Genomic DNA, 27,523 nt, shown 5'->3' with positions numbered 1-27,523 from the left:
TGTGGTCTTCCAGCAGCACTGTGCCTCTGTGGGTTGTTACTGTGCTGTTCTAGCAGCAATGTGCCTCTGTGGGTTGTTTCTGTGGTCCTCCAGCAGCACTGTGCCTCTGTGGGTTGTTACTGTGCTCTTCTAGCAGAAATGTGCCTCTGTGGGTTGTTTCTGTGGTCTTCTAGAATTACTGTGCCTCTGTGGGTTGTTACTGTGCTCTTCTAGCAGCAATGTGCCTCTGTGGGTTGTTACTGTGCTCCTCTAGAAGCACTGTGCCTCTGTGGGTTGTTACTGTGCTCCTCTAGCAGCACGGTGCCTCTGTGGGTTGTTTCTGTGGTCCTCTAGCAGCACTGTGCCTCTGTGGGTTGTTACTGTGCTCCTCTAGAAGCACTGTGCCTCTGTGGGTTGTTACTGTGCTCCTCTAGAAGCACTGTGCCTCTGTGGGTTGTTAATGTGCTCCTCTAGCAGCACTGTGCCTCTGTGGGTTGTTTCTGTGCTCCTCTAGCAGCACTGTGCCTCTGTGGGTTGTTTCTGTGCTCCTCCAGCAGCACTGTGCCTCTGTGGGTTGTTACTGTGCTCCTCTAGCAGCACTGTGCCTCTGTGGGTTGTTCCTGTGCTCCTCTAGCAGCACTGTGCCTCTGTGGGTTGTTTCTGTGGTCCTCCATGTTATTACACTCTGTACCAGAGAGTCATTTATTCAACTGGTCTATGCCCACTACTGTTTGTGTAATGAAATAAGGGTGAAAATCCAATAAATGCGTTGGGAACTCTATGGCCATTTAGAGCGGGCACAGGAACAGGCACATGTACAAAATGATTGTCAGGGCCGGTGGCTACCCCTTTGGAGCCAGATCACCTTTAGTGTAACTCACTGAGCACAGTCAGAGTGCTGTTAGGTTGTTTAATGGCGTGTGTGCGTCATAGTGGGTCCCAAATGGCACCCTATTCCTTTATAGATTCATAGGGCTCTGGTAGTGCACTATATAGGGAATAAGGTTCCATTTGGGACACATCCATACAGTGGTTTTACATTGAGGTTTAAGAGAATTCGTGGCACTCCATTGTGAGACCTGAATGGACCTTATCCAATTACCTTTGTTGAAATCATAGAAACCAATGTCCCTCCCAACCATGTTGTATCAAGATAGGAGCTCATTTAACATTTGCACACATTGCTGACATTTTACGCTGCATGTTGTTGAACGAGACTCTGCATGAAAGAATCCATAGTAGAGATAGATAAATCCTCAATGGGATGATCAATGAATGATCTCTAAATCATCCATATTTAATCCATATTTAATTTGCATCACATGTCGTCATTGTATCTTATCAATTGAACAATCCCCCTCTTATGATTGGGCCAACAACACAAATAATAACGTTATAGCTAAGCGATTAGCTACTTTCAGTGGTGGGCTATATGTGGCTATGTTGTTCTGTAAAATGTACTGGAATGTTGTAGATTACAATCGGATGCACACTCCATCTAGTTTGTATCAAATCATTAGTTCATACTCTAAGTGGTGAAATGAACATTTGTGCCAAACATGAGTAAAACAAATGAGTAATGCGGAATTATTTTTCTCCAATTTAAATTCAATTAAATACTGTAGCTGTCCCGCAATGAAATCTAATGAGATTCACACATGGAGGATTCTCTCATATGAGTTGCTGCCCTCTAGTGTTACAGAGCAGTCAATGCATGCCCTCTCGTGGTTGGTGGTTAGTGGTTGACGTGTCTATGAAACAGCCAATCGAGAAGCAGAGCACCGTAACGTGCTCTATTGTATATTTCCACATTTCCTGTTTTCCTTAGCTAGCCGAGCTGTCAATGAAACGCTGACTGTTCTGGTAATTTCCTTGAATTAAATGTTACATTTGTGAAGGTTTTATCATAATTTACAAAACACCTTTTGAAATGGGCTCTCATAAACTCAATGATGATTAGCGAGCTGATGCTGCATTGTTAGTTAGCTAACCCAACGTAGCAGGCGAAAAAGAAACTAGCTAGCTGTTGTTGTATCGCTAGTTAGCAAACTAAGCTAGCAAACAAACGGCCGAGTTTTTGTAAATCAAATAGCTTCGCTGATATGTAGCTATGTTTTTTCAACTCTTCACAGTGAAGGCAGTGATGTAATAGACATGAAGTCCCTTTATTGATACAAGCCCTTGTGTTCCCTTCTGCCTTGGATATGTGCTCGCTAGGTGTCTCCTAAGAGATGAATATTCGCCACAGAAACGTTAGCTGTCCATTCTGTTTACATTGCTAAAAGTCTACAGTATTCTGGAGCAACGTTTTGCTCTCGATGACGTCTTTCAACCACTTCTCCCTGAACCTCGTTTTCCCTGGCCTGTGTGTCAGCCTGTTCGACTCCACTAGAAAGAACACCTCCACGGGCAAAGTCTGAGGTTTGATCTTGGAGATCACAATGACAAAGTAGACACAGGCCGTCGCCTTGGGGATCGGGGTGCGTCGGGAGGGGATGCTCCATTGTGTCCGGTAGTGGTACTGTTTGTGAAACTCATGATCCGTCTCCTGGAGGAATTCTAGGCTACAAAGCCAGCTGGGATGCACCTCCCATGTGTGGATGTACTCCTCGACTTGCTGTTTCCCCAGTTCAATGGTAAAGTCCTTGCAAGTGATCCATTCGATGTTTCTGAAGTCGTAGTCGGTGTAGTGTTGCACTTCTCGCTGGTGGTGGCCGAGAACACCGCGCGCGTTCTCCAGTACATTTTTCACGATTTCAGATGCTCTCAAGCTTAGGTTTGATGAAGGCCTCTCTTCCATCATGTTTCTCTTCGTATATCAAAACGTACTTTGAGAAGGTATTTGGAAACCCGTAGATATCATTCGTTTTCTACACCAGACAGGTGCTCTTCTGCAGCATAATGTTGTTGTTTTGAAGGGTTTCCATGGCTACCATGGAACAGAAGGAACATCCGGGTATTTGATAGGGTTTGAATGGCCAACCAGTGCTCTCTATCTTTGTTAATTGTAATGAGGGGCTCTTTCTCTCATCCATTGTGGTTTTACTTTGCACAAAGTCCTCTGACATCCATTTGTTTTCTTTCTCAGATATTCTAGGAGGGTGCTTAATTCCTAGATGACCTATGCTGGACCAGAGCCAAGAGGCACCATAATGGTTCTCTATCTTTCTTCCATTTTCCAGAGGTTGTCCTGACTGATCCATTCTCCAGAGGTTGTCCTGACTGCTCCATTCTCCAGAGGTTATCCTGACTGATCCATTCTCCAGAGGTTGTCCTGACTGATCCATTCTCCAGAGGTTGTCCTGACTGATCCATTCTCCAGAGGTTGTCCTGACTGATCCATTCTCCAGAGGTTGTCCTAACTGAACACAGGAGATGACCCAACAAGGCCTATCCCCGTATCAGCACTGACACAAGCAAAGGCTGTAGTCCAGTCATACCATTTTAACTCTCTCCTGTCTCTGGTGTGAGTCGACGCATGTCGCGGATCAGGAGCACGCTCAACACTGTTTCCAAAGCGGTAAGCGGCACCGACCTCCTCTCCAAGATATCCCGCCTTAAGCCCAGCGCCGCAGTCGCCCATGCAGAGAAGGTACTGGCCAAAGCGGAGCCTCCGACTCCATCTCCAACCCCGGCAGCGAGTGATGCTTCAGCTGCAACAGCCATGAAGCCACCAGAGCAGGATCAGACAGGAGGACTGGAGCAGAACAATGGAGAGGAGGTGAAGGAGAATCATCCACTTCAGGCTTTAGAGAAACCCTTCATGGCCAACGTCAAGCCCAAACATAGTCTCACTGCGTCAGTGGCTAAATCCACCGCCAGCTCCTCGTCAGCCGTGGCCAAGCAGACGTTACAGCTGTTCCACCCAGAGGCCCTCTCCACCAACATGGACGAGACATACAGCACCCTGGCTCAACATGTCAACGACTACTTCGGGAGTAGTAGTAGTCTATCAACAGGAGACGACAAGAAGCCTCACCATCTAAATGACAATGCTCAAGCATCCACGTCCTCCAAGCCTGCTCTCAATCAACGCTATCAGAGTACTAAGAGCGGGGACCACATCCCCGTTTCAGTACCAGTGGCAGCTGAGACCGAGGTTATCCAGGGCGAGACTGCTACCCCACGACCGACTCCTCCCCTGGACGAGGTTAGCCCAACCTCAGGTGTTCCCACCCGAGAAAGCCCTGCCTCAGACAGCACTTCCTTTGACCCAGCCACCACTACCCCCACCCTAACACCCTCTAAAAAAGGGGGGTTTGGCCAGTACCTGTCCGACCCTCGCCCCAATGTTCAGGCATTCTTTGGCAGCTACATAGCACCCTTGGTTCCTAGTAAGTTCAGGGCTGAAGCCAAGAGCGTCACAGCAGCAGTTAAAGGGAAGACCACGGAGGAGGCTGTGAGGAAGCCTGGAGAGAAGACAGAGACTGAGGAGGAGAAGAAGAACGCTGAAGAGAGGGCCAAGAAACTGCTGCTGAGCCAGAGAGAGAAGGTACTGAACTGAAACTGATTCATATAAATGAACGATTCTCTGCCATGTGAATGTGAATGAATTAAAATGAATTTGAATAAATGCTCTGTTACGTGTTTTATAGACATTCTTAGGTCATACCTCTAATTACATAGTTAGTGATAATTAATGATTTTTTTGTATTAAAAAAAGTGCTCTGTTTTATATAATACTTCCCTCTCAGTTTGAAGTGTCTTACCCTCTCAGTTTGAAGTGTCTTACCCTCTCAGTTTGAAGTGTCTTACCCTCTCAGGTTGAAGTGTCTTACCCTCTCAGTTTGAAGTTAATGTTCAATGATCTGGGACAGAGGGAAAAACATTACACACAAACAATTACTGTTAAGTCTAATTTGGGTACTGGATGTGTTCTGTGCACTCCCATCCCAGATCATAGCCCGGGTGAGTATGGACAACAGGACCAGAGCCCTGGTGCAGGGCATCCAGAAAGCCACAGATGTGAATATCCACACCAGCCGTGTGGAGGAGCTCAGCATGCATCTACTGGAGTACCCTGAGACACGCGGCGTGGCCGTCAAGGTGGGGGTGGCGGTGTGTGTAGACAATGTCAACTTGAATCCTTGTAGATATACTGTGGGTATATTTACATTAATGTTTTAGTCATGTAGCGGAAGCTCTCATAGACCAACTTACAATCAGTGCATTCAACTAAGGTAGGTAAATGTAGAAGTGTGTGAGTTTGCTGAAGTTAACCCCCCCCCCCCCCCTCTCCAGGAGAGGGTGATCCCGTGCCTGTTGCGTCTGAGGCAGACCAGAGACCCCAGGCTCCAGGCTGCAGTGAGAGAAGCCCTGGCCCTGGTGGGATACACAGACCCTGTGAAGGGCCGGGGTATACGGATCCTGGCCATCGATGGAGGGGGGACCAGGGGACTGGTGGCCCTGCTGGCCCTACATAAACTGCAGACCCTGACGGGCAAACCCATCTACCAGCTGTTTGACTATATCTGTGGGGTCAGCACAGGTAGGCTGTTTCACCATGCTCCCTGTATTTTATACAACATGATATCGGTCCAAACTACTAGGGCTGGCTTCCCAGACTCAGATTAGGCCTAGTCCTGAGAACATTCTCAATTGAGCATTCTTTTTAGGCCAAGACTAGGCTTAATTTATATCTGAGAAACCAGTTCCTTATGTTTAATGAAAGACACTATACAGTCCAGTCTTAAAATCAAATCCTGATCCTAAATCCTAAATCCTGTTTAGTACATGTGGTATGTGGCATCCTAACATGATGAACCCCTGTCCCGCAGGTGCCATCCTGGCCTTCATGTTGGGGGTGTTCCAGATTCCTCTGGATGATTGTGAGGAACTCTACAGGAAGCTGGGTTCTGACGTGTTCAAACAGAACGTAATCGTGGGAACCGTCAAGATGGGCTGGAGCCATGCCTTCTACGACAGCCAGATCTGGGAGAACATCCTCAAGTTTGTACAGTACCCTGCTGCTCCGTCTAGTATTCTCTCATGTCAGTGGTGGAAAAGATCTGACAGTGTAGTCTGACCTATGGGATTTAAAGGGATGTTGGAAGATTATTTTGTAGTAATTGAAAATCATGTTCTTATTTTGGAGCATGTAAGGAGCAATATTGTTTTGCCTAATTTAATAATGATAATGAAGTGGTGAATGTTTTGTGTGTAACAGAGAGAGAATGGGAGAAGGCCTCATGGTCGAGACAGCCCGGGATCCAAAATGCCCGAAGGTAAGATTTGATCTATACATCACTTTAACAACCATACGTTTACACAGTGAACAAAGACTTAATCAACTCCATATAGACGGGTTGGCTGACAACGTCACCAAAATGATGCGTGCACATCGATAAGGCCGGATGTGCGTTGTTATGATTCTGGACGGTCAAGATAGCTAGCAACGATCTCGTTGTGTCTTGTTATTGATACCATGTCTTGTTTTGAGGTGTTTTGACTGATGTCATGTCAATGCTAATATGGATAAAATTAGCTAGCCAGCTAACCAACAACTGTAACGATGCATTTAAGAGACAACAAGTGCTCATTGTGCAAATGTATTTATGTTTTCAATAAACATTTGGAGACTAAATCTAGTTTACATGTTGTCAACAGTCTAAACTAACCCTGTCTGTTTTGCCCTAGAGTTGCGCACGTGTCGATTTTGTTGCTAAACAACCAACCCGTCTATGTGCTCATGAACACGTCTCAATGCCTCTGTTTCTCCTCTAGGTGTCAGCAGTGAGCACCATAGTGAACAGGGGTCTACCTCTGAAGGCCTATGTGTTCAGGAACTACAACATGCTACCAGGGGTCAGGTCCCACTACATAGGAGACTGTAAACACAAGATGTGGCAGGCCATCAGAGCCTCCTCCGCCGCCCCAGGGTACTTCCAGGAGTATACACTGGGAAAAGACCTGCACCAGGTAACCAATTGATCTATCTTTATATGTGTAGCTTTACCACTCTCTTTCTCTCTTTCTATCTACCTCAACCTCTCTCTCTTTCTCTCTGTTTATCTACCTCAACCTCTCTCTTTCTCTCTGTGTATCTACCTCAACCTCTCTCCCTTTCTCTCTGTGTATCTACCTCAACCTCTCTCTCTTTCTCTCTGTTTATCTACCTCAACCTCTCTCTCTTTCTCTCTGTTTATCTACCTCAACCTCTCTCTCTTTCTCTCTGTTTATCTACCTCAACCTCTCTCTCTTTCTCTCTGTTTATCTACCTCAACCTCTCTCTCTTTCTCTCTGTTTATCTACCTCAACCTCTCTCTCTTTCTCTCTGTTTATCTACCTCAACCTCTCTCTCTTTCTCTCTGTTTATCAACCTCAACCTCTCTCTCTTTCTCTCTGTTTATCTACCTCAACCTCTCTCTCTTTCTCTCTGTTTATCTACCTCAACCTCTCTCTCTTTCTTTCTTTCTATCTACCTCAACCTCTCTCTCTTTCTCTCTGTTTATCTACCTCAACCTCTCTCTTTCTCTCTGTTTATCTACCTCAACCTCTCTCTCTTTCTTTCTTTCTTTCTATCTACCTCAACCTCTCGCTCTTTCTCTCTATCTACACTACCATTCAAAAGTTTGGGGTCACTTAGAAACTTCCTTGTTTTCGAAACAAAAGCAATTTTTTTGTCCATTAAAATAACATAAAATTGATCAGAAATACAGTGTAGACATTGTTAATGTTGTAAATGGCTATTGTAGCTGGAAATGGCTGACTTTTAATGGAATATCTACATAGGCGTACAGAGGCCCATTATCAGCAACCATCAGTCCTGTGTTCCAATGGCACGTTGTGTTTGGTAATCCAAGTTTATCATTTTAAAAGGCTAATTGATCATTAGAAAACCCTTTTGCAATTGTTTTAGCACAGCTGAAAACTGTTGTGCTGATTAAAGAAGCAATAAAACTGGCTTTCTTGAGACTAGTTGAGTATCTGGAGCATCAGCAATTGTGGGTTCGATTACAGGCTCAAAATGGCCAGAAACAAATAACTTTCTTCTGAAACTCGTAAGTCTTGTTCTGAGAAATTAAGGCTATTCCATGCGAGAAATTGCCAAGAAACTGAAGATCTCGTACAATGCTGTGTACTACTCCCTTCACAGAACAGCGCAAACTGTCTCTAACCAGAATAGAAAGAGGAGTGGGAGGCCCCGGTGCACAACTGAGCAAGAGGACAAATACATTAGACTGTCTAGTTTGAGAAACAGACGCCTCACAGGTCCTCAACTGGCAGCTTCCTTAAATAGTACCCGCAAAACACCAGTCTCAACGTCAACAGTGAAGAGGCGACTCCAGGATGACCTTCTAGGCAGAGTTGCAAAGAAAAAGCCATATCTCAGACTGGCCAATAAAAAGAAAAGATTAAGACGGGCAAAAGAACACAGACACTGGACAGAGGAAGATTTGAAAAAGGTGTTATGGACAGACGAATTGAAGTTTGAGGTGTTCGGATCACAAAGAAGAACATTTGTGAGATGCAGACCAAATTAAAAGATGCTGGAGGAGTGCTTGATGCCATCTGTCAAGCATGGTGGAGGCAATGTGATGGTCTGGGGGTGCTTTGGTGGTGGTAAAGTGGGAGATTTGTACAGGTTAAAAGGGATCTTAAAGAAGGAAGGCTATCACTCCATTTTGCAACACCATGCCATACCCTGTGGATGGCGATTGATTGGAGCCAATTTCCTCCTACAACAGGACAATGACCCAAAGCACAGCTCCAAAATATGCAATAACTATTTAGGGAAGAAGCAGTCAGCTGGTATTCTGTCTATAATGGAGTGGCCAGCACAGTCACCGGATCTCAACGCTATTGAGCTGTTGTGGGAGCAGCTTGACCGTAAGAAGTGCCCATCAAGCCAATCCAACTTGTGGGAGGTACTTCAGGAAGCATAGGGTGAAATCTCTTCAGATTACCTCAACAAATTGACAACTAGAATGCCAAAGGTCTGCAAGGCTGTAATTGCTGCAAATGGAGGATTCTTTGACGAAAGCAAAGTTTGAAGGACACAATTATTATTTCAATAAAAAATCATTATTTCGAACTTTGTCAATGACTACTATTCATTTTGCTATATTTCCTATTCAAACTCATATATTTTCATGGAAAACAAGGACATTTGTGGCCCCAAACTTTTGAACGGTAGTGTACCTTAACCTCTCTCTCTTTCTCTCTGTTTTCTTTATCTACCTCAACCTCTCTCTCTTTCTATCTACCTCAACCTCTCTCTCTTTCTATCTACCTCAACCTCTCTCTCTTTGTCTCTCTGTCTCTATGATCTCCCTCTGACTGTCACTCGTTTACCTGCAACCTCTCACAAATCAATACACATCCAGTTCACTTCCTGATAGGCCTCTCCTAGGCCAGAGGCCATTAACTGGAGGGTCCTAGTGTGTGCTTCTGTGTGATTGGCTGTGTGAGAGCAAATGTAGAGCCCCCCTCACGCAATTAAATTACATTTTAATTTAAGGGGCTTTATTGACATGGGAAACATATTTTAACGTTGCCAAAGCAAGTGAAATAGATAATAAACAAAAGTGAAATAAACAATAAATATTAACAGTAAACATTACACTCAGAAGTTCCAAAAGAATAAAGACATTTCAAATGTCATATTATGTCTATATACAGTGTTGTAACAATGTGCAAATAGTTAAAGTACAAATGGGAAAATAAATAAACATAAATATGGGTTGTATTTACAATGGTGTTTGTTCTTCACTGGTTGCCCTTTTCTTGTAGCAACAGGTCACAAATCTTGCTGCTGTGATGGCACACTGTGGTATTTCACCCAATATATATGGGAGTTTATCAAAATTGGGTTTGTTTTCGAATTCTTTGTGGATCTGTGTAATCTGAGGGAAATATGTGTCTCTAATATGGTCATACATTTGGCAGGAGGTTAGGAAGTGCAGCTCAGTTTCCACCTCATTTTGTGGGCAGTGTGCACATAGCCTGTCTTCTCTTGAGAGCCAGGTCTGCCTACGGCGGCCTCTCTCAATAGCAAGGCTATTCTCACTGAGTCTGTACATAGTCAAAGCTTTCCTTAAGTTTGGGTCAGTCACAGTGGTCAAGTATTTAGGGCCAAATAGCATTCTAGTTTGCTCTGTTTTTTTCTTAATTCTTTCCAATGTGTCAAGTAATTATCTTTTTGTTTTCTGATGATTTGGTTGGGTCTAATTGTGTGTGCGCACACACACACACACAAACAAACCCTCAAACACACACACACACACACACACACACACACACACACACACACACACACACACACACACACACAACAAACAAACCCTCAAACACACACACTGACACACACACACACAAACAAACCCTCAAACACACACACACACACACACACACACACACACACACACACACAAACAAACAAACCCTCAAACACACACACTGACACACACACACACAAACAAACCCTCATAAACACACACTGACACACACACACACACAAACAAACCCTCAAACACACACACACACACACACACACACACACAAACAAACCCTCAAACACACACACACACACACACACACACACACACACACAAACAAACCCTCAAACACACACACACACACAAACAAACGCTCAAACACACACATCAAAGACTGAGCCCCCCTGTGATGGAGAAGGGTTCCTGTAGGTACTGCTGTTTGTAGGGGAACCGGAGGAGACACTGACTGTTAATGAAAGAGAATATCAATTCTGCAAATTATGCTCCACTAACCTATTAGTTTGTCAGACTATTTTCTAGGTTAACAGAATGGTATTTGACCTGTTGTAATTTGGATGCCACTCCGTTGACCTGCTTTAGTTTTGTTTGGTTTTAGACTGTACACCTGCGTCATAGAGCGAAGGCTATTTCCTGTATGTTAGTTTGTTTCAGGAAGAAGGAAATCAGAGCTAAATGCAAAGCAAGCTCTCTTCTCAGAGCCTTAGAATATTCACTGGTTGCTATGGAGATTTCTATCTACCCGACCAAGTGGGTTTGGGCCTCCCTCCATCCCTCCATCTGGGCAGAGCCCTCAGACAAGCCGTTCTTTAACCTTTACCCAGAGTCTGAAAGGAGAGGTAGCTGCCTGCCTGGCCTACAGTCCCTTTGATCACCCATTCACAATGGAGCACAGTGCCCTGCCACACACTCCAGTGATTTATTGATATTTAAACACACAGCGCACGCACACGCCACTGGAGAGAGATGGGTGATTTGGTGACATGCTTTATTTACTGTGTGCCACTGTGCGTTGGCCCTGTTTCCCTCTTTTCAACAGCTTCACAACAGACCAAAGAGGAAAGTGTAGACTAGAGATGTATTTAAAGTCTACAGATCTTGACTCGCCTCTTGAGAGAGCTGGGTTGTGTTTGGAGTTTTCTTTACTGTTCAATGGACAGATTTGGTCGTTTTTTAATGTGCCAGCAATCATTTGAATCCTTAGTTTGTCATGAGACTTGGCTGTTGTCTTGGATGAACCTCTTTTCGATGATTGAACTTCCTGCTTCATCATTTTGATAAGGCTAAGTCCATTTCATGACACAGTGCTTTTATTATCCATAGATTTCCCTTTAGCTCTCTGTCCCTTCTCTGACAATGCTACATACCCAGTGGGCAGGCCTATTTGATATGCTATTACATAGTCAATAGACTCTTATCACTAATCCCATTATGTTCTGTTTAATATATTGAGTGTGTGTGGATTAAAATGCAAGGAGCAGCTGTAGCTCTTGGCTGAGAAACCGGTTGACAGCTGAACTCCCTCTGCTCTCAGTCAGTCCGGACGGAGACACGCCCGCCCGCCCACCAGCCCGCCCATAAAAAAAATCTGTGTTTTAAAGGGGAATGGAAACACTAGGCTTCAGAACACCGGCTAACTGTAACTGTAAATCACCGTTAGGACATTTACTCAGACCATGACCTTTGCGTGCATTAATGAGGAACATTTGCTGGTGTCAAACCATATATGAAAACATGATACATATTTTGAAAGCTGAGAAACAGCCCTTTCAAATGATATGACATACAATGGCACCACAGCCATCGAATGGTAATCAGTTCAAGAAAAAACACCTGTGAAAATGTGTATCTTAGACGAAAATCAACGTTCTTTCCCCAAACAACTGCCATTTACATAACTTCCTAATGAAGATGGAGAAATATTTAAGGCGTATTGAGTGTTCCTTTAAGGATTGATAATCTGAAATCAGAATAGTGATACCTTTTACTGTGAATGAGTTAGACGTTTTAGGGACCAGTGGTATTTTTATAGGATTCTATGGAATGTTCTGTGATCAGACATTTTCTTATCTGGATAGTATATTACATTTTTTACATTTTAGTCATTTAGCAGACGCTCTTATCCAGAGCGACTTACAGTTAGTGAGTGCATACATTATTTTTAAATTGTTCATACCCCCTGTGGGAATCGAACCCACAACCCTGGCGTTGCAAACGCCATGCTCTACCAACTGAGCTACATCCCTGCCGACCATTCCCTCCCCTACCCTGGACGACGCTGGGCCAATTGTGCGCCGCCCCATGGGTCTCCCGGTCGCGGCCGGCTACGATAGAGCCTGGATTCGAACCAGGATCTCTAGTGGCACAGCTAGCACTGCGATGCAGTGCCTTAGACCACTGTGCCACTCGGGAGATTTAAACTCATATATGTACTAAAACATATTACAAATGGCATTTAGTCTTACATACGATAACGAAAGAGACACAAGTAATATAATATGAATAAAACATTAACATAATTAATACATTAGTGCAACACATTCAGTAGAAAATCATTTTCATCAGATGACAACTGAAGTGCAACGCTAGCAGCCACACATAGCTAAGTAAATTAGCTTACGATGTAAAAGCAAGGTATTTTTGCAAAAACTATGCATGGCCATCATATTTCTAATGTTTATCATAGAAAGAATTTAGCCAGCTATATTTCCTAATGTTTTTCTTGAAGTTATTCTTGCATTTGAAGAAAGACGACACCGTAGAAAAGTAGCCTACACATTAGTCAAAGTGCTGTCTGGTGATCCAATGATGAGAGCGAAGATATTTCATCCGGTGGAGAAGTGCAACTGAAGCACAAAATGAGTCCTTTTACATTCATGATTTGGAGCGAACCCTGACTGAAGCTGAGCAGCATTTACAACAACAATCATTTTAGTTCTGCACTAACGCGACCCCCCCACACACACACACACACACACACACACACACACACAGGGCCAGCTCTAGCCTTTTGGGGGCCCTAAGCGACTGCCTATGTTGCTTATGCCTGGAGCCGGCCCTGCACACACAGTGCTGAAGGGTGCCACGGTAATGGTCGTAATGTCCGACTCCCTCCATCCCTTCTGTCAGTAATAATGTGGACCAGTGCCCTGGGTTGGCATCAGTCCATTGACCCAAGCCAAAGCCCTTAGATTAGCCAAGCAGAACCATCCTAGGAACCTCACAATGAGAGCGTTGTTTATTTGACCTTTATTTAGCCTTGAATAAAGACTTGGGAGTATCAGTATGGTAACGCAAAACCAACTTTGATTTAACCGAGCAACAACTAAAAAAGGTGCATTTCCTGACGGAAAGGTGTGTGTTGCTTCAGCTGTAGTTTTATGGTAGTTGAAAAAGTAGTAAGGCTAAATGTCTTTACAGTGACCACCTGGAGAGAGCAGGGAGAGAGGCGTTGATGCTTCTTTACAGTGACCACCTGGAGAGAGCAGGAAGAGAGGTGTTGATACTTCTTTACAGTGACCACCTGGAGAGAGCAGGGAGAGAGGCGTTGATACTTCTTTACAGTGACCACCTGGAGAGAGCAGGGAGAGAGGCGTTGATACTTCTTTACAGTGACCACCTGGAGAGAGCAGGGAGAGAGGCGTTGATACTTCTTTACAGTGACCACCTGGAGAGAGCAGGGAGAGAGGTGTTGATACTTCTTTACAGTGACCACCTGGAGAGAGCAGGGGAGAGGCGTTGATACTTCTTTACAGTGACCACCTGGAGAGAGCAGGGAGAGAGGCGTTGATACTTCTTTACAGTGACCACCTGGAGAGAGCAGGGAGAGAGGCGTTGATACTTCTTTACAGTGACCACCTGGAGAGAGCGGGGAGAGGCGTTGATACTTCTTTACAGTGACCACCTGGAGAGAGCAGGGAGAGAGGCGTTGATACTTCTTTACAGTGACCACCTGGAGAGAGCAGGGAGAGAGGCGTTGATACTTCTTTACAGTGACCACCTGGAGAGAGCAGGGAGAGAGGCGTTGATACTTCTTTACAGTGACCACCTGGAGAGAGCAGGGAGAGAGGTGTTGATACTTCTTTACAGTGACCACCTGGAGAGAGCAGGGAGAGAGGTGTTGATACTTCTTTACAGTGACCACCTGGAGAGAGCAGGGAGAGAGGCGTTGATACTTCTTTACAGTGACCACCTGGAGAGAGCAGGGAGAGAGGTGTTGATACTTCTTTACAGTGACCACCTGGAGAGAGCGGGGAGAGAGGCGTTGATACTTCTTTACAGTGACCACCTGGAGAGAGCGGGGAGAGAGGCGTTGATACTTCTTTACAGTGACCACCTGGAGAGAGCAGGGAGAGAGGCGTTGATACTTCTTTACAGTGACCACCTGGAGAGAGCAGGGAGAGAGGCGTTGATACTTCTTTACAGTGACCACCTGGAGAGAGCAGGGAGAGAGGCGTTGATACTTCTTTACAGTGACCACCTGGAGAGAGCAGGGAGAGAGGCGTTGATACTTCTTTACAGTGACCACCTGGAGAGAGCAGGGAGAGAGGTGTTGATACTTCTTTACAGTGACCACCTGGAGAGAGCAGGGAGAGAGGTGTTGATACTTCTTTACAGTGACCACCTGGAGAGAGCAGGGAGAGAGGCGTTGATACTTCTCACTGCTGTTCTCTACATTCCCCTTGGAGCTGAATAATGTTCTATTGGCCCTTTGACCCGACGTTGTCATTCAGGACTCTAGATTCTCACTCTCCCTCTATTTTTCAACGCCACATATGGCATTTCTCAAAGGGCTTCTGCCAGACAGAGACAGTTTGACTGAGGCAGTAGAGTTGACCTGTTTCTCACTGTGTCTACCATCGTTACACAGTAAATCAAATCAAAGTGTATTGGTCGCGTACACAGATTTGCAGATGTTATCGCATGTGCAGCAAAATGCTTATGTTTCTACCTCCAACAGTGCGGTAATACCTAGCAATCAAAAAAATTAAATACACACATAATCCAGAAAAATAAATACAATTAGTTAGGATGACCCATCACTAGAATACAGTATAAAGTGGGTGAAACAGTATGTAAACATTATTGAAGTGACCAGTGTTCAATGACTCTATGTACCTAGGGCAGCAGTCTCTAAGGTGCAGGGTAGAGTACCGGGTGGTAGCCGGCTAGAACAGTGACTAAGGTGCAGGGTAGAGTACCGGGTGGTAGCCGGCTAGAACAGTGACTAAGGTGCAGGGTAGAGGACCGGGTGGTAGCCGGCTAGAACAGTGACTAAGGTGCAGGGTAGAGGACCGGGTGGTAGCCGGCTAGAACAGTGACTAAGGTGCAGGGTAGAGGACCGGGTGGTAGCCGGCTAGAACAGTGACTAAGATGCAGGGTAAAGGACCGGGTGGTAGCCGGCTAGAACAGTGACTAAGGTGCAGGGTAGAGTACCGGGTGGTAGCCGGCTAGAACAGTGACTAAGGTGCAGGGTAGAGTACCGGGTGGTAGCCGGCTAGAACAGTGACTAAGGTGCAGGGTAGAGTACCGGGTGGTAGCCAGCTAGAACAGTGACTAAGGTGCAGGGTAGAGTACCGGGTGGTAGCTGGCTAGAACAGTGACTAAGGTGCAGGGTAGAGGACCGGGTGGTAGCCGGCTAGAACAGTGACTAAGGTGCAGGGCAGGGTACTGGGCGGAGGCCGCCTAGTGGTGACTATTTAACAGTCTGATGGCCTGGAGATAGAAGCTGTTTCTTAGTCTCTCGGTTCCAGCTTTGATGCACCTGTACTGTCTCCGCCTTCTAGATGGTAGCGGGGTGAACAGGCCGTGGATCGGGTGGCTGAGGTCCTTGATGATCTTCTTGGCCTTCCTGTGACACTGGGTGCTGTAGATGTCCTGGCGGGCAGGCAGTGTGCCCCCGGTGATGCGTTGGGCGTACCCCACCACTCCCTGCGGTTGTATAGTGCTGGTTCTAGAGTAGAGACATCGTGAACTAATGCTCAGTGATCTGGTATATTTAAAGATTTAGCTAGTCTAGCTCAGACACGTGCTGCAGTTCAGTTCACTGGCGTTTGCTTTACTGGCATTAGCGTCAATGTTGTTAGTAACTGTTAGGCTACATCATAAGTGACAGAGAGGCTGTGTCCCAAATGGCTCCCTATGTAGTGCAGTACTTTTGACCATAGCCCTATAGGCCAGAGCCCTAAGACCGTATGGGCCCTGGTCAAAAGTAGTGCACTACATAGGGAATAGGGTGCCATTTGGGACACAGCCAGAGTCTAGAGGGGTGATGAGCTGAGCGTGGCTCCCAGTCCGACCTCCCCAGTGTTCTTGAGGCAACGGGACAGAAAATGGGATCTCTTCTGCCTCAGCTGAATCCAACACATCCTCCCTCCCAGTCCCTGTCATCTGCCCATCCGGACACAGCTAAACAATGAGACTAGAGCCAGCACATCCATTTTGTGGTAGTGTTGTGTTAGGATATCATGCATGAAGAGAAGCACTTTCAGCCTCAGTCAGGGACTCTCTCGGGTTGTAGTTAAACTAGCAGGTTTGTTTGTTCCAGCTAGCTAAACGACCTGCTGTTGGTAAAGTCATATTGCTTATTGGATGGAGATTTCAATCCAAGCTCATGGCCATATTATCTTACTTTTTTCTTGGAGAAGTAAACTGAAATTCCAATTCCAATTTTCCTTGTTGAAAAGCAATGAGGAAAATTGGGAATGTAATTGGGCTTTTAGTTTACTTCCTGACTCCAACACAGATATAGGCTGTTGGCTTGTTGTATTGTTGTGATTGGAACATTGAAAATGGTGAGTGGAAGGTTGACCCTCATTAAGGCTCTGTGACCTTAGAGGTCAGAGGTCAGGGAATAGAACCAGCTGGTGTAATGTGGCTTGGAGACCTTTGGATCGACACACTCGCTACCAGGACTATTATAGAGGCACTGGTTGGTTCAGTGGTGAAGAAAATAATAGACAAGCATATTTCTAGCATTGTGTATTTGAATAATATTAACAAGTATAATTAAGTAATAGGGCCCGAGGGGGTGTGGTATATGGCCAATATACCACGGCTAAGGGCTGTTCTTATATTTTTCTCATTCCCCTCTTTCTCATTTCTCCCTCATCTCAGTTTCTTTCTCTCTCTCTCTCTCTCCTCCCCCTCTCTCTCTTTCTCATTTCTCCCTCCACCTCTCTCTGTTTCATTGTCTTTTTCTCTCTCTCCCTCCCCCCCCTCTCTCTCTCCTCCCCCTCTCTCTCTCTCCTCTCCCCCCCCCCTCTCTCTCCTCCCTCTCTCCGTCCATTGTGTTGTAATTGGTTCAGTTCACAGTCTACTCCAAGCCAGTTAAAGAGGACTCTGTCCCTGTCTGTCTTACTGAGAAACAGAGGATTCCCAGGACCACTGATCAGGTCCTCATGTGTAGGCTAGCTTGGGTTCTCTTTTCATTGTGGCTGTCCACTCACGCTCCTTTCCACTCAGCAGTTGACCCTCTTCTCCTCAGCTGGAGTTATTTCAAGACAACTGTATCAGCCGTTCCAAGTGTTTTAGTAATAAGCAAAGCTAATCTGACCTTTTTGACAGGTCGTCCTTGCAAAGCAGAATGTTCTCACCTGTATAAATAAAGGTAAAAAAAATAATATTTGTCTTGTATATCATTTTGAAAATGACAGTTTCCTGTCTGTCTTTACTTCCTGGTAGTAGGTGCCACATGGATAGATAGAGAGATCATCTTTCTATATGTCCCATTATGGTGTCTGTGAGTGCACAGGCAGCGCCATCGAGGCGATCTCCATTTTCTTCTTCTACTACTTCTATGATTTGGCCAACAAACTGAAAGGGTGCACACTGCCAACTAGTGTTTGCTCGCAAGTATAATTCATTGGCTGATCCCTCCTGATGACCCGGATGGAATAATGTGATCCTTCCTTAACCCATTGGAAGCCCCACCCAGTTGACTACTTTGAAATGGTGGAAGCCCTCAACGACAATGTCCATGCCAAAACTGGTTATATCCATATAGAGTCTTCCATCTAACTCTATGAAGGTACCAGAACAAAGCCTGGTTGTTATTTTGACAGAGGCACTGAACAGTACTGTACTGTTTCTCCATAGAACTTCCTTCACATCTTGTGTGCTAGTTACATTGTTACCTTCAGCATTCTAGTTTGCCAGGGACATACTGTATTATGATTACATAAAGACCAGTGATCTGGTCACATGCTGTATCAGGGACATACTGTATCATGATAACATAAAGACCAGTGATCTGGTCACATGCTGTATCAGGGACATACTGTATCATGATAACATAAAGCAGTGATCTGGTCACATACTGTATCAGGGACATACTGTATCATGATAACATATAAAGACCAGTGATCTGGTCACAGTTTTGTAACGCTCTTAATTGCAGCCAGGCTAGGTTTTATTTGGCTAATTTAGTGTTTAATCATCATGAGGCCTGCAGCGAAGTGTCAAGACACATTAAGGTGCCATGAAATCTCTGGTTAGTCACGATGATGCGCTACCGGAGAATCACTTTGGCTTGTTGGTAAACAGGTCACAAAAATAATCACCTGATAAAACACAACAATTAGCACTGAGAATTGTCCTCTAATACAGTGGGGGGAAAAGTATTTAGTCAGCCACCAATTGTGCAAGTTCTCCCACTTAAAAAGACGAGAGAGGCCTGTAATGTTCATCATGGGTACACGTCAACTATGACAGACAAATTGAGATTTTTTTAAATGAATTTATTTGCAAATTATGGTGGAAAATAAGTATTTGGTCACCTACAAACAAGCAAGAATTCTGGCTCTCACAGACCTGTAACTTCTTCTTTAAGAGGCTCCTCTGTCCTCCACTCGTTACCTGTATTAATGGCACCTGTTTGAACTTGTTATCAGTATAAAAGACACCTGTCCACAACCTCAAACAGTCACACTCCAAACTCCACTATGGCCAAGACCAAAGAGCTGTCAAAGGACACCAGAAACCAAATTGTAGACCTGCACCAGGCTGGGAAGACTGAATCTGCAATAGGTAAGCAGCTTGGTTTGAAGAAATCAACTGTGGGAGCAATTATTAGGAAATGGAAGACATACAAGACAACTGATAATCTCCCTCGATCTGGGGCTCCACGCAAGATCTCACCCCGTGGGGTCAAAATGATCACAAGAACGGTGAGCAAAAATCCCAGAACCACACGGGGGGACCTAGTGAATGACCTGCAGAGAGCTGGGACCAAAGTAACAAAGCCTACCATCAGTAACACACTACGCCGCTAGGGACTCAAATCCTGCAGTGCCAGACGTGCCCCCCTGCTTAAGCCAGTACATGTCCAGGCCCGTCTGAAGTTTGCTAGAGTGCATTTGGATGATCCAGAAGAGGATTGGGAGAATGTCATATGGTCAGATGAAACCAAAATAGAACTTTTTGGTAAGAACTCAACTCGTCGTGTTTGGAGGACAAAGAATGCTGAGTTGCATCCAAAGAACACCATACCTACTGTGAAGCATGGGGGTGGAAACATCATGCTTTATGGGTTTTTTTCTGCAAAGGGACCAGGACGACTGATCTGTGTAAAGGAAAGAATGAATGGGGCCATGTATCGTGAGATTTTGAGTGAAAACCTCCTTCCATCAGCAAGGGCCTTGAAGATGAAACGTGGCTGGGTCTTTCAGCATGACAATGATCCCAAACACACCGCACGGGCAACGAAGGAGTGGCTTCGTAAGAAGCATTTCAAGGTCCTGGAGTGGCCTAGCCAGTCTCCAGATCTCAACCCCATATAACATCTTTGGAGGGAGTTGAAAGTCCGTGTTGCCCAGCGACAGCCCCAAAACATCACTGCTCTAGAGGAGATCTGCATGGAGGAATGGGCCAAAATACCAGCAACAGTGTGTGAAAACCTTGTGAAGACTTACAGAAAACGTTTGACCTGTGTCATTGCCAACAAAGGGTATATAACAAAGTATTGAGAAACTTTTGTTATTGACCAAATACTTATTTTCCACCATAATTTGCAAATAAATTCATTAAAAATCCTACAATGTGATTTTCTGGAAAAAAAATCTCATTTTATCTGTCATAGTTGACGTGTACCTATGAAGAAAATTACAGGCCTCTCTCATCTTTTTAAGTGGGAGAACTTGCACAATTGGTGGCTGACTAAAAACTTTTTTGCCCCACTGTATGTTCACTATCACAGTTTGACTGTGACATTTCCTCTAGATTGAAACTCCAAATAGTGAGACTTTCATGTCTGTCAGGGCCCACTTCCTTATTCCAATTCGTTTTGTGTTTCCAGAAGGGTTTTTAGAAGAGGCAGTCCTGGACATAAAGCCATGGCAACACTGGAGACATTGTCTGTTTCTCTTCAGTGTCTCTGTAGTGAGAAGCCAGTGAGGTTGTTGAGAGAGGCTTAGCCCAGAGAGCTGTTGTAGCTCTGACCCCCACAGAGTGGAAATGACCTTTGACCTACAGTCAGCACGGGTCAAGGCCTTATTGTGAGCCACACTCTCTCCCACAGTCCACCATGAGTGGATCATTGTTTTAGCAGTTTAATCCTATCCAAACACCACAGTTTGTAAACCCTTCACGCAGGGTGTGTCCCAAATGACACCCTATACTTTTTTTCCAGGGCCCATAGGGCTCTCAAAAGTAGTGCACTATGTAGGAAATAGGGTGCCATTTGGGACACAGCCTTAGTGGATGCAGTCCAAGAGGAAGTGGACTTGGAGAGGGAAGCTAAGAGGGAGAGAGAGAATAAAGTAATAAGACTAAAGCTGGCCTTGTCAAGACAACGTCACTGTTCTGCTAGTGTCTGGTTATAGTGCACTACTTTTGAGAGCCCTATGGGCCCTGGTAAAAAGTATAGGGTGTGATTTGGGACGCACCCTGAGTGAAGAGTTTTCAAACTGTGGTGTTTGGATAGGATTAAACTGCTAAAACAATGATCCACTCATGGTGGACTGTGGGAGAGAGTGTGGCTCACAATAAGGCCTTGACCCGTGCTGACTGTAGGTCAAAGGTCATTGGTGTTTCATTAAACAGACATGGTGTTTCAGGACTGGGGCGTTTCATTAAACAGACAAGGTGTTTAGATGCAGAGCAGCATTGATCAGGGACTGGGGCGTTTCATTAAACAGACATGGTGTTTAGATGCAGAGCAGCATTGATCAGGGACTGGGGCGTTTCATTAAACAGACATGGTGTTTCAGGACTGGGGCGTTTCATTAAACAGACATGGTGTTTAGATGCAGAGCAGCATTGATCAGGGACTGGGGCGTTTCATTAAACAGACATGGTGTTTCAGGACTGGGGCGTTTCATTAAACAGACATGGTGTTTAGATGCAGAGCAGCATTGATCAGGGACTGGGGCGTTTCATTAAACAGACATGGTGTTTCAGGACTGGGGCGTTTCATTAAACAGACATGGTGTTTAGATGCAGAGCAGCATTGATCAGGGACTGGGGCGTTTCATTAAACAGACATGGTGTTTAGATGCAGAGCAGCATTGATCAGGGACTGGGGCGTTTCATTAAACAGACATGGTGTTTAGATGCAGAGCAGCATTGATCAGGGACTGGGGCGTTTCATTAAACAGACATGGTGTTTAGATGCAGAGCAGCATTGATCAGGGACTGGGGCGTTTCATTAAACAGACATGGTGTTTAGATGCAGAGCAGCATTGATCAGGGACTGGGGCGTTTCATTAAACAGACATGGTGTTTAGATGCAGAGCAGCATTGATCAGGGACTGGGCGTTTCATTAAACAGACATGGTGTTTAGATGCAGAGCAGCATTGATCAGGGACTGGGGCGTTTCATTAAACAGACATGGTGTTTAGATGCAGAGCAGCATTGATCAGGGACTGGGGCGTTTCATTAAACAGACATGGTGTTTAGATGCAGAGCAGCATTGATCAGGGACTGGGGCGTTTCATTAAACAGACATGGTGTTTCAGGACTGGGGCGTTTCATTAAACAGACATGGTGTTTAGATGCAGAGCAGCATTGATCAGGGACTCGGCGTTTCATTAAACAGACATGGTGTTTAGATGCAGAGCAGCATTGATCAGGGACTGGGGCGTTTCATTAAACAGACATGGTGTTTCAGGACTGGGGCGTTTCATTAAACAGACAAGGTGTTTAGATGCAGAGCAGCATTGATCAGGGACTGAGGCGTTTCATTAAACAGACATGGTGTTTAGATGCAGAGCAGCATTGATCAGGGACTGGGGCGTTTCATTAAACAGACATGGTGTTTAGATGCAGAGCAGCATTGATCAGGGACTGGGGCGTTTCATTAAACAGACAAGGTGTTTAGATGCAGAGCAGCATTGATCAGGGACTGGGGCGTTTCATTAAACAGACATGGTGTTTCAGGACTGGGGCGTTTCATTAAACAGACAAGGTGTTTAGATGCAGAGCAGCATTGATCAGGGACTGGGGCGTTTCATTAAACAGACATGGTGTTTAGATGCAGAGCAGCATTGATCAGGGACTGGGGCGTTTCATTAAACAGACATGGTGTTTAGATGCAGAGCAGCATTGATCAGGGACTGGGGCGTTTCATTAAACAGACATGGTGTTTAGATGCAGAGCAGCATTGATCAGGGACTGGGGCGTTTCATTAAACAGACAAGGTGTTTAGATGCAGAGCAGCATTGATCAGGGACTGGGGCGTTTCATTAAACAGACATGGTGTTTAGATGCAGAGCAGCATTGATCAGGGACTGGGGCGTTTCATTAAACAGACATGGTGTTTAGATGCAGAGCAGCATTGATCAGGGACTGGGGCGTTTCATTAAACAGACATGGTGTTTAGATGCAGAGCAGCATTGATCAGGGACTGGGGCGTTTCATTAAACAGACATGGTGTTTCAGGACTGGGGCGTTTCATTAAACAGACAAGGTGTTTAGATGCAGAGCAGCATTGATCAGGGACTGGGCGTTTCATTAAACAGACAAGGTGTTTAGATGCAGAGCAGCATTGATCAGGGACTGGGGCGTTTCATTAAACAGACATGGTGTTTAGATGCAGAGCAGCATTGATCAGGGACTGGGGCGTTTCATTAAACAGACATGGTGTTTAGATGCAGAGCAGCATTGATCAGGGACTGGGGCGTTTCATTAAACAGACATGGTGTTTAGATGCAGAGCAGCATTGATCAGGGACTGGGGCGTTTCATTAAACAGACATGGTGTTTAGATGCAGAGCAGCATTGATCAGGGACTGGGGTGTTTCATTAAACAGACATGGTGTTTAGATGCAGAGCAGCATTGATCAGGGACTGGGGTGTTTCATTAAACAGACATGGTGTTTAGATGCAGAGCAGCATTGATCAGGGACTGGGGTGTTTCATTAAACAGACATGGTGTTTAGATGCAGAGCAGCATTGATCAGGGACTGGGGCGTTTCATTAAACAGACATGGTGTTTAGATGCAGAGCAGCATTGATCAGGGACTGGGGCGTTTCATTAAACAGACATGGTGTTTAGATGCAGAGCAGCATTGATCAGGGACTGGGGCGTTTCGTTACACCTTGACCCCACCTGACTCTGGAAACGAGCTGCTGGAGGACTGTTGACAAGGAGAGGACACACACACACACACACACACACACACACACACACACACACACACACACACACACACACACACACACACACACACACACACACACACACACACTCTCTCTCTCACTCCGTAGCTCCAGGTATACCTCAGGGTAATTGGCACACTACAAGGCAGCTGTGAAAGCTGCATTCTGGTCACACCTCCCCCTGAAGGCATGCTTGATGCTAGGCCTCTTTCATATTTTTCATATCTTCTAGCGTGCGCTGGTTTGTAATGATGAATGAATGTCTATTGGAGTCATAAAGACACAGACATGATGTACTAGGACATGATAATGATTTATTCTGTTCTACCTCAATATTATTACACATTTACCAGCACATTAACCAAGCTTAATGCCAATCCTGAAAAAGAAACAAATCATACACCTTTTACATACAAGATAAGAACGAGGACATACACATTTGAACAACATACTGGTACGTCTAAAATCATTGTGGTATTTTATAAACTCATAGATTGTCTCCGTGTGTGTCTCCAGGATGGAGGTCTCCTCATCAACAACCCGACAGCGTTGGCCATCCACGAGTGTAAGCTGCTGTGGCCCAACACCCCAGTGCAGTGTGTCGTCTCTCTGGGTACGGGCCGCTATGAGACCGCCAGCAAGAACAACAGCACCTACACCAGCCTCAAAGCCAAGATCACCAATGTCATCAGCAGTGCCACCGACACAGAGGGTGGGTCACACATGGGACCGTGGAGTGCGTGTGTGTGTGAGTGTGTAGTTTTTGAGTGTGTAGTTTGTGTGTGCATGCATGTTGTGTGTCACTTTCCACATCTGTCCTTTGACAGGGGTTAAACCACATGAGGTTATTTATAACATCAGAGTAAAGGCCATCAGTCAGTCACAGACATGTGCTTCACTAAAACAGACACTCCCTGTTAGGTGGTTGGAAGACAATTGTTTTGTCTAATTATATATTTCAGTCAATCTCCTTCAATGACTTCATGTTGCTCCCCAGTGCTTGACCTCTCTCTGATTCCTCTCATTCATCAGCTCCCCAGTGCTTGACCTCTCTCTGATTCCTCATTCATCAGCTCCCCAGTGCTTGACCTCTCTCTGATTCCTCTCATTCATCAGCTCCCCAGTGCTTGACCTCTCTCTGATTCCTCATTCATCAGCTCCCCAGTGCTTGACCTCTCTCTGATTCCTCTCATTCATCAGCTCCCCAGTGCTTGACCTCTCTCTGATTCCTACATGTGTAGATGGTCGGCCTTTTGAGTGAAGTTTAGTCAGTGTGTGTGTGGTTGATGGCACTAATAACAACTTGATGGATCTCTATAAAGTAGGAAGTCATGATAAACCAGTCACACATAGACTAACTCTATCTCCCTCATCAGAGGTCCACATCATGCTGGACGCTCTCCTTCTCCCGGACAGCTGCTTCCTCTATCACTAAACTAGCTACACTAACAACATGATAGCTATGAAAATATGAAATGATTTAACTCTACTCCAGCAACATGACCTAACCTCTCATCTCTTCTCTCCCTGTCAGAGGTCCACATCATGCTGGACGCCCTCCTTCCACCCGACACCTACTTCCGCTTCAACCCCTACATGAGCGAGGACATCCCATTGGACGAGAGCCGGCCGGAGAGGCTCACCTTCCTGCAGGAGGAAGGAACTCGCTACCTGGAGAGGAACGAAGCCAAGCTGAACAAGGCAGCGTCGGTGCTGGCTCTGGAGAAGAGCGCCATCCAGAGGCTGGCTGAATGGTGCAAACTGAAGGCCGACATGTACGAGGGCCTGCCTTTCATCTCCAAACTGTAGGGGATGTCTAGAGGTGAAAGGTCAGACAGGCTGCGAGACACTAATTTAGACTGATTATGAAGATAATATAGGAGCTGTAAAGGTCTGACATGTACGAGGGCCTGCCTTTCATCTCCAAACTGTAGGGGATGTCTAGAGGTGAAAGGTCAGACAGGATGAGAGACACTAATTTAGACTGATTATGAAGATAATATAGGAGCTGTAAAGGTCTGACCTGTACGAGGGCCCTTCATCAGAAACTGTAGGAGGAGACCTGCAGAGGTTAAAGTTCAAAAGGCAGCTGCAGGCGGTAGGTGCTGAGACATTCATTTAGGCTTGATAATAAACATAATGTGCTTTGATATGACTCCATATCTGCTTGATGTAGATTATTTGAATTTCTGTTGCTTGGGCAGGATGTTGTTGCCTTTGACCTGTGAGAGTAGTGCAGTAGGATCTGTAGGAGTGTTTTCTCTGAAAAGGGTTTGGCAGGTAGGGCTGAAGGAATCAACCTTTTGACTGGTCCTAAATAAAGCGCCACTGTGAAGAGAGCGCATATGCTGTGTTTACACAGGCAGCCCAATTCTAATATTTTGCCACCCCAAAAATCAGATCAAATATTTTGCCAATAATTGGGCAAAAGATCTGAATTGGACTGCCTGTGTAAACAGCCATAATGGTGTGAATGGTAGATAGCCATTTACTGTTTTGATTTAAGAGTGCAGGGTTTGCAGGGAAGGTCTTTTTAACAACTACCGACTTAACATGTACTGGTATGTCAGATATTCAGGGTCTGTTATTAGCAACTCATTCTGTTGTAATTACTATAAATATGAATGTTGTAACTGACCTGGCTGTCACCTCATTCCCATGTTCAGTAACTTTAAATGCTTCAAACTTGAACTAGGCATGTAAAGTAGAATGGTATAAAACATGTAATTATGCCTTTTTTTCACAGATGAATGAAATCATGCACTTTGTAAATTGTCACATTGTTCTTATCGTAAGAGGTCTGTAAGGGATCAAATGTAAATGGTTTGATATGTGATTTTGAATAATGTTTAATTGCAGAGTTCATGATATTAGCTTTATAATGAACTTGTACCTCCTAGTTCCTTTCTCCTGCATCGGTGTGTGAGAATGAAAATGTGTAATTAAAACAGGTTTCTGTTGTCGTGTTGTCTATTGGTTGCTGTGTCTAATAACTACAGAATATAAATGATCATTATATCCTCATCTGATCTGTACTGACGTCTGTTGAAGCTTAAGTAATAGTCTACGACAACCTTAAACCCCTCGCTCTCTCTCTCTCTCACACATTCACACACAGACAGAGTCTATAATAGAGGTGTCATGGAAGAATGTGGAGTGTCCTCCTCTGTGATGAATTGCTTTTTCCAATTGCGGAATTGATTGGTTGCGTTGTTGTTTATCCCCTGACATTCCATGATGACACTCACTCCTCCCATTCAAATGAGAATCACCCCAATCAACCCTACACATAACGCAGCCTTGGAGGTTGTGTCTCAAATGGCATCCTGTTCCCCCAATAAGGCTCTGGTCAAAAGTAGTGCACTATATAGGGAATAGGGTGTCATTTGCATAGCAGTCTATGTCAGAGGACACATTATAGCCTCTTACAAGAACAATTTAAATCGTCACTAGAACCAAACACAGGAGAATCAGGCATAATTGATGGAATAAAATTCATTTGGATAGAGGCTTGGTGGGGTGTTAGGGTGTGGATAGAGGGTTGGTGGGGTGTGGATAGAGGGTTGGTGGGGTGTGGATAGAGGGTTGGTGGGGTGTTAGGGTGTGGATAGAGGGTTGGTGGGGTGTTAGGGTGTGGATAGAGGGTTGTTGGGGTGTGGATAGAGGGTTGTTGGGGTGTGGATAGAGGCTTGGTGTGGATAGAGGGTTGGTGG

General features: G+C 45.2%; 2 protein-coding genes and 1 long non-coding RNA gene across 5 annotated transcripts; 2 read left to right on the top strand and 1 right to left on the bottom strand.

Moving 5' to 3' along the window:
* The first annotated feature begins 1,336 nt into the window (after window positions 1-1,336).
* On the top strand, window positions 1,337-26,781 carry LOC121559107 (calcium-independent phospholipase A2-gamma). Of its 3 annotated transcripts, none has more exons than XM_045216441.1 (9): window positions 1,337-1,842; window positions 3,162-4,471; window positions 4,876-5,025; window positions 5,221-5,467; window positions 5,757-5,928; window positions 6,146-6,203; window positions 6,703-6,897; window positions 24,327-24,522; window positions 25,187-25,260. In XM_045216441.1, exons 2-9 carry the CDS (start codon window positions 3,458-3,460, stop codon window positions 25,243-25,245), a joined length of 2,091 nt encoding a protein of 696 aa, XP_045072376.1. In that variant the 5' UTR covers window positions 1,337-1,842; window positions 3,162-3,457; the 3' UTR covers window positions 25,246-25,260. The 3 variants fall into 3 exon arrangements, with proteins under 3 accessions (XP_045072376.1, XP_041728328.2, XP_041728327.2); XM_041872394.2 differs by lacking the exon at window positions 25,187-25,260 and adding an exon at window positions 25,345-26,781 and having other exon boundaries at window positions 1,342-1,842; XM_041872393.2 differs by lacking the exon at window positions 25,187-25,260 and adding an exon at window positions 25,345-26,781 and having other exon boundaries at window positions 1,342-1,842; window positions 3,068-4,471.
* Window positions 2,126-3,034, bottom strand: akap14 (A-kinase anchoring protein 14). The gene has a single exon (XM_041872401.2). The coding sequence runs from the start codon at window positions 2,780-2,782 to the stop codon at window positions 2,258-2,260; it is 525 nt and encodes a 174-aa protein (XP_041728335.2). The 5' UTR covers window positions 2,783-3,034; the 3' UTR covers window positions 2,126-2,257.
* On the top strand, window positions 22,513-23,156 carry LOC121559110. The gene is made up of 3 exons (XR_006659021.1): window positions 22,513-22,581; window positions 22,619-23,082; window positions 23,120-23,156. It is a non-coding gene; the product is annotated as an uncharacterized LOC121559110 (long non-coding RNA).
* Window positions 26,782-27,523: the final 742 nt, after the last annotated feature.

This window comes from Coregonus clupeaformis, unplaced genomic scaffold, assembly GCF_020615455.1.
Source record: "Coregonus clupeaformis isolate EN_2021a unplaced genomic scaffold, ASM2061545v1 scaf0712, whole genome shotgun sequence".
Lineage (NCBI taxonomy): Eukaryota > Metazoa > Chordata > Actinopteri > Salmoniformes > Salmonidae > Coregonus > Coregonus clupeaformis.
The sequence above is the reverse complement of the archived record's forward strand: the minus strand, read 5'-3'. Positions and strand labels throughout refer to the sequence as shown.